This window comes from Hippichthys cyanospilos, chromosome 8, assembly GCF_059441005.1.
Source record: "Hippichthys cyanospilos isolate Australia breed blue-spotted pipefish chromosome 8, RoL_Hcya_1.0, whole genome shotgun sequence".
NCBI lineage: Eukaryota > Metazoa > Chordata > Actinopteri > Syngnathiformes > Syngnathidae > Hippichthys > Hippichthys cyanospilos.
In genome coordinates, this window is record NC_142376.1 from 16,681,862 (window position 1) to 16,692,500 (window position 10,639).

A 10,639-nucleotide genomic window follows, 5' to 3' on the forward strand; every position below is an offset into this window, starting at 1 on the left:
CTAATCAGAATGCAAACACCATCCAAGGAAACACTTCTACATAAAAGCTTGTTGAGGCTATTGCACTGACGTCTTTGTAGTGTTTGGTGTACTTATTTTGAAGCTGAAGTTCCTGCCGCGTGATGGTAGCGTGTAACGTCATGTTATTGTTATGTCGGTGGGCATCAACTACAGTAAGTGTTCCCAACTATGGACCTCTATCAAACGGAAATTCATGAACTTGGATTTTTTTTTTGCCAAAATCCTCCTATAAATGCCACATATAATCGCTTGATATGACTTCTATGACAGCCAATGCGCGATGTCAACTGAACTAGCAGCCTTCATGAGAACGCAAACATTTTTTACACCAAGCAATCCATTAACCATGTGGGACCTGAAACATGGCGATTGTTTCGAACGCACAGCAGAGCTATGCCCTCCTTGCCGCTTCTCTGGGTCGGCCCCGTGCTCTACTGACCGCCTGCGCTGGGAACACACTCAGTGGAGACGGGAGCTGAGAGAAGTGGCAAGTAAAGAATAGCTCCACCTAGCGAGGGAGGGTGCACCCAATCAGAGATAAGGGGAGGATTGGGAGATGGTACTGCAGTGCATTGAAGGCAGGCCAGTCTCACAATCATTTTAACAGTGGTCATTGTGTCGAAACAATTGTATTCCCACTTTTACTTTTTCTTTTCTTAGCATGAAAATTGTAAAAGTTTGCGTGAGAGCATGACATTAGACAGAAATGTGTGAGGCTCAGTCAATGCGTAAACGTTGACAGCTGTGTGTGTGTCCGCTTTAATGTTTTGTCCCCCTATATGCAGGTCTAGTCCTATTCTGTTTTTTGTTTTTTTTCACTCCAGTCAAGATGTCAATCATTCGGGCTACATTTACGTCATTCATACAATTGCCATTGCAATTCATCGGATAAACCAATGTGTAAAGCAATTAGGACACTTTGAATTCACAAATGAAGCTTTTGTCACTATAAATGCATAATTGGATTTCTTTTTCTGCAGCTTTGTGCAGTTCCATCAATCCCAATCCCATAGCACAGTGGAGGGCTACGCAGTGGAGATGAAGCCAAGAAAATAGTATGTGTCTGGGGAAAATGGGGAAGTCAACACTCAAAGCACTGTGGCATGAAGAGAATATTTGGATTGAGGCTTTTGGAAAAGTCCATGTGGCCCATGCCCACTGCCTTCTACAGCATCTGGCACTGCGATGCTCCTTTACCGCTTTGAGTGAGTTCCAGCCATTGGTTTTGTGAGCTCTGCCAGAGGATGTCAATGTGTGACCCAGTAAACTGACGTTGTGCTGAGACACCAATCTCTACCTCAAAAAGAAGGAATATCCTCAAGAAACGCATCTTCACTGTCATCTCCACAGTCCACAACCTGAACACGGAAAGACATGATAAATGCTGTTACTTATCTCGGAGGTCCAGAAATGGCCCTCTGCACCATCTTGTCACTTCTAACAGCATTGAGACAAATACATAAAACTGAGGATGGCTTCACAATGCTCTCGTTTAAACACAGGTTTGATGTTCCTCTCCACTGAGAGAGGTGTGAAATACCAACTGGCGATTCGAGGTAGCTTCAAATAATATTCCACTGACAGACTTTCTCAAGCTAATGTCAATTTTCCTGTGTGTGTTTTTTTTTTTTTTTTTTGCACCATTGAAGCATGCTGCTGAATTGCACTGAGCAATCACCAATACAAATACATCACAAATACATCTACAACAGTATAAAGTGTTTTGGGGTTTTTTTTTGTGTTTTTTTTTGTTTTCATATTTGTTGATTTCAATTTAAAGTTATAGCCGTCATTGTGCTCTTAGTTGAGTCAATCTTTCTCTTTGTGTTGCAACGCTAACAAAATGCTTTTTGCAGTTTCGCGGAAATGGGTTAAGAACATCTTGGGTAATCTCACTAACCGCCCCAATGATGAAGAAAAGGTGATGACAATGTATTGGCAAATGTTTTTTTGCTTTTTTTCCCCACAAATGCTTAATGAATAACGAGCTGTTCCTAACAGACATCCATGTTCTCCTGAGCAGGACCATCATTTGAATGAAATAGGCAGCACTCCTTCACAGGAAAAGCTATGTTTTTCTATTTCACAGAATCCGAGTGAAATCAGAATTTACAGTTCCCACTGGCCGTTTTTAACGAGTCGACCATAGCCGCCGCCGAACAAAGTGACTCCTACTCCTGCCAAAGCAAAGAAGTGGATCTGTCACTTGGAATCAAGTAAGTCATTTATTTCAGTGCATGAGTCTCTGTAGTCACTGGGAAAATATCCACTTATATGCCAGTCTTCGGGCGCCCGACAAACCAGAGTTGTCAAAATGTTGAGACCGCAAGCTGAGCTCCCGCAAAGCTCAATGAAGAGAAAGTCAACTCTTAAGACAAGACAAATAGTGAAAAAAGGTTTGTTCAGTTGGAATTGAAGAAAATGACGAGTTTCCAAACATGTAGCAGTAATAACATTTTTTAAACTTTGCTCGTATCCACTGTCGGAGAAAAAAAAAAAAAACATGCATGTGTAACATTCAAAAGTCTTGGGACACTATTCTATTTGTTGTTTTAGCAGTAAGATCATGACCACTAGCTAAGGTGATGGCGTTCTGAGGTTGACTTCCAATTTATTAATAAAGTTAAAGGAGTTCAACTTTGCATAGTTAAATATAGGCATATAAATAATTAAATCTTAGAACAATCTTGGCTATTAAATTTATTTTGAAATATGAGGTTTTTTTGTTAGTGACATTTCTAACCAGGAAGTTAAACGTCTCATTGATTTAAACCGCAGCAGTCACATGGTGAGAGGCCCCTTCATAATGTTGTTCTAAAGCCGACTGGAGAGGACTAGCCAAGAAACAATAACAAGGAAAAATCTGATTTTTGTTGGACAGTGTGAATATTGAAGAGGTGACTTATGCACTTTACAAGGACAAATGGGAATATGAATGATATAATATGCCTGCGGCGTTGTCAAGTTGGTGTCTGGCGCAGGCTTATTTCCACTTAGATTATTGAAGAATTGATAGCTGATACATTTGCGCTCATTAAATCCGACTGTGATGTCTTGGCCTCTCAATAACCTTGCACAAAACAAAGCCATGCAGTGCACTTTACTGCAAACCCTCTTAACATTATCTGACTTCTGTTGATATCAGGATCAGATCAAATGCAGCATGCATATCTTTAAAAAGGAAAGGAATGTTGACGTTTTCCCCCACTTTTTGTGATAAGTCACAATGGCTGTAGACAAGATTGCATGTGAATGAATGGAATGTGAAAAAGATAGATTCACACCGCAAGTATTGAACTTGACTTGAGAACATCCAGTACTCTATATTTGAGGAACTTTATTAGATAGAAATAAAACCTGCACAACTCCATCCAGAATAACACTGGTGTTCATAAATGACCAAATGTTTGACTCACGCCAACACTTTAACATAGTCCACATGTATATAATACACACATGCACCTGTAGTAGCAGTCGCTGGAATATATCCAAAATCTACAACCATTTACTTGTTTATTTTACAACTACACTGCATCTAACACCATTCTTTAAAAAAAAAATGTAGTGATCACACCGCACCAAAAAATATGGTTACTTCTCAAATGGCTCTTTAATTCAGTTTGTCATGCATGCTCTTGTTAAAACACATAAGACAAGCTCATGAAAGAGATCAGTTAATTTTTATTTGTTAACTCTTAACAGTGCAATTGCAAGTGAAGGAAATGTCCAGCTCCAGTGATCCCAAAAAGTGTGGCCCACATTTTTTTTTTTCCTGATGGACAGTGCTGTGGTGCCAAGTTCCCTGCAGGAGACACCACGTACATCAGGATCTCATTATGGCCTTACTGAACATGCACATGATGTCAAATGAAGTTTAGGCCCCAAGCTGTGTTGTCATTACTTCTGAATTGTACATTTTTTCCAGTATGTCCAACATGTATTCAGAAAATGTGAGCACGTCCTCTTGATTGATTGCATTCAATTTAGCCAACATCAAAAATGACATAATCTGATTTAGCACCTCATTTACTGACTCACATTTTCCACATTGAAGATCATTCTGATTAATGCAGGTCACTTCCACTAATTTTGAATCATCTGCAAATAATTTGCATCAAATTTCATTTTCCAGTCAATGTTTTCTACCAGAAACACAACTATATTTTAAAAACATGGTAAAGAATAAATAATATGTATAGAACAGAGAGCATAGAACTCCGCCAATGTAAAAAAATAAAAGTCCATCTGTGCATATATCTATCTTCGTGCAAAACTTGCTGCTCTTTAATAAGGATCTAAATAGCAAAATTTCCAACAGGTCTTTATTCAATGAACTGGCCAATGAATTTCTTAGGATGTCTACTTCCAGTCCTTTTGTATTTCTGCTGGTGGGACTCTAATGATATCATGAGACAGGGGGTCACCAATGTGGTGCCCAAGTGATAGAACATTGTGATTTTCTAGGAATTTTACGAACAATGATACAAATATTACATTTACTTTACATGTTACACTTGATTTACATATTTACTACAGCTGTATCTTGATTCTTGGGAGAAATCATTAACATGATCAGTGTCTTCACATAAACTTGTAGCCCCTCATATACCAGTACCAAAATATACATTTACACATACATACATATACTTAATAGAGTACAGTATATGATATTAATATACACAGTATCATACTGTACAGTACCAAAGACATAATTTACCGTTTCAAAAAGGTTGGTGATCCCCTGCTCTAAGATCAGTGGCTCAGTGGAATGAACCATTTATTTTCATGGTTAGTCTGGTGTTGGATAAAATCAGATATTGTGTATCAACGCATACTTGTGCAGTGATGTCACTTTCAATCCTCATACATCAATTCTTTATACATCAAGCTCATCCAACTCAATCCTGTGATACACAGCCAAAATGATACATCTGCTGGCTCTAAGATTTTTGCTGTGGGCAATTTCATCAGGATTATTGTGACAAATGTCTGCCGCAGGCATTTTTATAGGGGTTATACATTCCTTTCAATGAATGAATGAAAGAGGCATGATGTGAATGTAGAAAAGATTTTCTCTGGACACTGCAAAGGAAGGGTGACAAACGAGAGGCTTGATAATAACTCAATTGTTCTTTTCTCCATCTTCTCAACAGATGTTTCACAAAAATTTAAGATGATCTAAACTACATATAAAATTTTGATTTCAGCATATGGTACAGGTCACCGAAGTGTCAGTCAAACACATGGAACTTGCTTAGTTTGACTATTAATCAAAGTCTGCAAAAGGGCTAAAGAGTGTTTCTTTGTACGGCTAATAATATCATGAATGTATTTATTTTGAAATAAATTGATGAAGTAAATAAAATTAGTGTGCGTGCGTATTTATACTGTTAACCATGACATCCCACAAGCGAAATGTTAAAATCTCATCTTGACTGAGATGCACTGAATTATGAAAGTACGTTTCTAGCCATACATCAAAAAAGTATAGTATGCATCCTCACTGTGGTATTCATCTGTATATAATCTCAACGTGCTCTTCAGTTGTAATGAGAGCGCGTTTGCAGATCACTTTTTCAAAGGTTCCTGATCGATTTAAGTGTTAAACGGATAACAGTGCTGGAATGTTTTGTTGTTGTTGTTCTTGTTGTTGTTTTTCTTAGATCGAGCATGGCACGCCAACTTGCCACATTCCTCTGCAGCACCAAAGGGAAAACACACCAATATTACCCACATCATTAATGAGGGCAAGTGTTTTGGAAAAATTACTTCTACTTTCGAAAATAGGAAGATGAGAGGAGAGCAATAATGTCACCTGGTGGTCTATTGTGTGTACTAATGGAAGTGTCGAATACAGTACTGTATATACAGAACATTTTATTTAGTATATAGTGTTAAACATTGATATTGTGTATATACGCATTTACTGCACAAATTAGCATTTTAACTGATTCATTATTTAAATTTTATATTTTATTGAAATATTATTTTTAGGGAAAAATCTTCTGCCTGTTTTTTTAGTGCAAACTAAGGCGTACCAGTAACATAGTAGAATCTTCTAGGACAGTAGACTTAGGTCGACTAAGGAGTATTTTTTAAGTGGTAGGGAGACCGTTGCAAGCTGACACACTTTTAATACTTTGATATATTCCTTGGAATCAATCAATCAAATGTGAACAAAGTGTGTACCAGATGAAAGTCTTCGATATACATATATTTTATTCAAATCATTTTCAGATTTTGTTCGGTTCAGAGTTACAGTTTAAGCCATCAAAGAGGCAAAGTGAACATCTGGAAAAAATGAACATCTGACAAGTTACCCAATAGGGTAAGTTCTCACACTAAATTGGGTAAGATGTCACGTTGGTTTTGGATCAAATAAAGCAAGGGCACAGTTTTTTTCATGTATTATTATTATTATTATTATTATTATTATTATTATTATTATTATTATTATTATTATTATTACTGTTGTTGTTGTTGTTGTTTTAACTTTAAGTTACCAGAGTTAAAACACCCTTGCTGGATGTGTCTTTTATTGTAGGTTTAATAACCACCGCTAGAGGTCACTAACATTTTTTATCCTGAAAGTTAACATTTAAAACACATATAGACAACGACCATTGAATTTGAAAACCCCATTAAATATTGTTATTAAACAAATTTACAAAATATCTGATGCCAGTGATTAGCTCATTAGCAAGCTTCGTGGAAAATTATGTGCTGTCGGATGGAAACATCTAAAGCACCGATAATTGCGGCCCCGATGGACACTGACAGCCATGTAGTCGCTGTACGCTGTACGTAAATGCTGTACGTTTTCCAACCACCACTGGAGGTCACTGTATGACAACATTAGACAACATTAGTTAACGTATATATATATATATATATATATATATATATATATATATATATATATATATATATATATATATATATAAAAGTCATTTTTGTTTGAAATGTTTTTGCGATTTTTTAGCAATAACAGTGCGTTTATTTTTAATAATGGTTTTTTTAATAATGGTTTATGTACTTCCGGGTCGATTTGGCTATTGTAGCCTTTATATTTGTTTACCCGGAAAAACTTGAAGGGACATTTAAATAAATAAATGAATTGTGTTGCCTTTTTGGGCAATGCGTTTGTCATGCAAACGTCGGGAGAGACATTTTCAATCGTTGTTGTTTTTTGTTCAGTTTTTTTCGTCTGTTATCATACCGTAGGGGCTTCGTAGTCTTTCAATAGAAAAGGTATCCTAGACAAACCCAGAAAGTGTATTTGACTGAAAGCACAACTTTGCTTTCTCTAAGTCTGCTTGGGCTACACACCAGTTGTGACGTTGACCGTGAACTCTCGGCTGTGTGGGTGATCTTTGGAATCGTAGTTTGTACGGTTGGATATGCCGCTCAGTCAATTTTGTCCATTTGCTCATCCAGGCGTGCCTGCGAAATCATATGAAATGGGTGTGGTTAGAAGAGCAACAGAGGCTGGCGCCGTCAAACTGTCATACACGCCCACGTTTGACGGATTTGAAACCGGAGCAGAAGAACAAGATATTCAGGCACAATGTCCTCATAATACATACAGGGTTTTTTTTTTCTTACCCTGGCTTGAAGGCAACTCTCTGGTCCCCGGAGGAAGGTGAAGTTCACTTTGCTGGCAGACGTGGAATAGTAAGAAAGTTTTTTTTTTTTTTTCTACAAATGCTAGCGTGAAAATGTTCTTATGTACTCGAATGCTTGGCGGAGTGTGATACATTGTGTAACTTGTATAGTCTTAAGCAGAAGTTGTATTGACCTAACCTCTCACAGCATTTTCAGCCCGCACATAAAGTTATTGTACTCGGACTTTAGTCCAGTGTGAGTGTTGACTACCGTCAGAAATAAACATAATAGTTTCTTTATGCTGCCTTCAAATGAAAGAATTCATTGTGCAAATGAACTGACACATTGCAATGAAAGAAATGCGTTATGCTGGATAAGATAGGATGATCCATGCGGTCACAGACCAGAGCAACACAGAGCGTTAGAGATACAGCACTTGGGACTTGACATGACGACAGATGTTGGTCAAATATTGCAGAGCAATGAGCCTAGTCCAGCTGCTGAAAAGCCACTTCTTGAGCCACCTGATCATTTGCTACGTGTTCCTGGTCAGCGGCCTCATCATCAACCTGTTGCAGCTATGCACTCTACCTTTGTGGGTGCTCAACAAGCAGCTGGCCCGAAAGGTCAACTGCATATTTGCCTACTCCATAAGCAGCCGTAAGTGTTGACATACCCCAGGTGAAAAGTAAAAAAAATTAAAAAAAACCTTGGTGTCATCATGCAGCCGCACAAATGTACTGTCAATATTCTCTCACAGAGCTGGTAGCTGCAATGGAGTGGTGGTCTGGAACAGAATGCAGTCTTTATACAGATCCAAAGTCTTACCCTTTGTACGGAAAGGAAAACGCTATTGTGGTTCTCAACCACAGTTTTGAGATAGACTTCCTGTGTGGTTGGACATTCTGTGAGCGATTCGGAGTTCTCGGGGTAAGAAAGTCTTTATGATAAAGATCCTCAATCAATATTTTGTATTCAATAATGCCCTGTCTGGCTTCTCTGCACCATACCCTAATACACACACATACACACACTAAAGCAGCGTCTTAAACTTTAGGTTTGGACCTAAATTTGGTTGAACTTTTAAGATTTATCTATCTGAGTAATCCTTACCAATGTTTTTGAAACTTAGAGCTACTTACTGATGAATGAGGAACACTGCCAGTTTGATATACGTACACTTACGAACTATCAAATTGGATCCATTTACTCGTATTGTTATGTTTTTTTTCTGTTTGATACTGTGGCTGAGAAGTGCAAAACAAACTGTAAAACACTTGAATTTCACGAAACAATTTCAGAAAACAAATTAACAAACGATGAAACACATTTACACGTCAGAAAACAAATTCCCAATAGCCAAAACATTTATATTTCAGAAGACGAACAAAATGAAACAAATGTATTTTTTAAAGCATTTTACTGTTTGTTGATTTGTATTGCACTTCTCAGCCACCGTGGTTTGAAGACACTGATGTACAACATTAATAGTTCTCAATTCTTATCAGTTACGTTTTAACAAGGAATTAAATGGACAAATCATCAAACAGACACTGACTGTCTTGGCAAATGGCTTTTTGAGTCATGTTTGTGATGTGCATGTCTTCGATAGAAGTGGGAAATATGGAAAAAATGACGATCACGATGTTAATCAAACAAAAAAACGAGCATTTTTTGGGGGGGGGTCATTCATAAGTAATCCTTTGCAAAATGTTGTGTCAACAATAATGTATACAACTACAACAATAATGTATCTTCTATATGGATTTTTAAATGTAATGTAAACTTAACATATATATATATATATATATATATATATATATATATATATATATATATATATATATATATATATATATATATATATATATATATATATATATATATATATACATACATACACACACACACTCAGGGGTTGTGCACATTTTGCCTGAATACCACAGATAAGTAGCACTTCTTGTAAACCACCCAACCTGCCATGTAAAAATGTGCCTCGATTGTGGATTTTTAAATTGACCAAGTAATTAAATTAATTTATTGGCCTGTCCTAGTTCATTATTTATTATTGTGCAGTATATGTAGATGTTTATGCAAGATATGAAATATTTTCATTAGTCTGGGTCCTGGGGAAGTACCAAATTAAGATTTAAAGGTTTGTGAAACATTGCGCTAAATCTTTAAAACCATCAGTATAAAAATAAAATTAAAAAAAAAAAACTATGTAATCCATTCAAAACATTTTCCTACATCTGAATTTTGTGTTTCCATATCTCATTGAACATTTAAATACTAAGGTGAAAAATAGAGTGCCACTTTTAATATTTAAGCAAGAAATTGAAATATTATTTCTCATTTGCATCCTCTTTTGTGGTTCCTGTTTTTTTAGTTTTATGCTCCCCCCAGACTCCCATTTTGCCTCAAGACTCGAGATGAAGTTCGTTTACCTCATTTAAATATATGTGTGTATATATGTTTGAGCATTTATATTATTTGTAGTAGTATTTTTCCATATTGTTCTCAAGCCTGCACACTTTTTCTTCACTAAGTGCTACTTTCACGTGACCTGAATGCTTTTCAGAGTTCCAAAGTTCTTGCTAAAAAAGAGTTGGCTTACGTCCCAGTCATTGGTTGGATGTGGTACTTCCTGGAGATCGTTTTCTGCAAGAGGAAGTGGGAAGAGGACCGAAAGACTGTGACTCAAAGTCTTCAGAATCTGAGAGACTACCCTGAAAAGTACTGGGTATGTATGAGAGTTGTGCCCTTGTAATGCCCTGTGATTCACACCCTGGAATAAAACCATTGATAAATAATTTTCCGGTGCTAGTTTTTACTTTTCTGTGAAGGGACCCGCTTCACACCAAAGAAGCATCATATCAGCATGCAGGTGGCCGAGACCAAAGGTTTGCCCAAACTGAAGTATCATCTTCTACCAAGAACCAAAGGCTTCTGGGTTACTGTTCAAAACCTCAGAGGAACTGGTTAGTATCTATCACCATCACTGCATATCTGT

General features: G+C 37.0%; 1 protein-coding gene across 5 annotated transcripts in view; it reads left to right on the plus strand.

Moving 5' to 3' along the window:
- The first annotated feature begins 7,145 nt into the window (after positions 1 to 7,145).
- Positions 7,146 to 10,639, plus strand: part of agpat4 (1-acylglycerol-3-phosphate O-acyltransferase 4 (lysophosphatidic acid acyltransferase, delta)) — an 11,608-nt gene continuing 8,114 nt past the window's right edge. The window contains exons 1-6 of one of the 5 annotated variants that reach the window (XM_088422295.1): positions 7,149 to 7,383; positions 7,459 to 7,695; positions 8,105 to 8,286; positions 8,387 to 8,556; positions 10,208 to 10,369; positions 10,454 to 10,607. In XM_088422295.1, the coding sequence (XP_088278421.1) occupies positions 8,109 to 8,286; positions 8,387 to 8,556; positions 10,208 to 10,369; positions 10,454 to 10,607 (664 nt within the window). In that variant the 5' untranslated portion in view covers positions 7,149 to 7,383; positions 7,459 to 7,695; positions 8,105 to 8,108. Of the gene's footprint in view, positions 7,696 to 8,104; positions 8,287 to 8,386; positions 8,557 to 10,207; positions 10,370 to 10,453; positions 10,608 to 10,639 lie in introns of all 5 variants that reach the window. The other 4 variants (XM_088422296.1, XM_088422294.1, XM_088422298.1 and 1 more) reach the window with 4 other exon arrangements.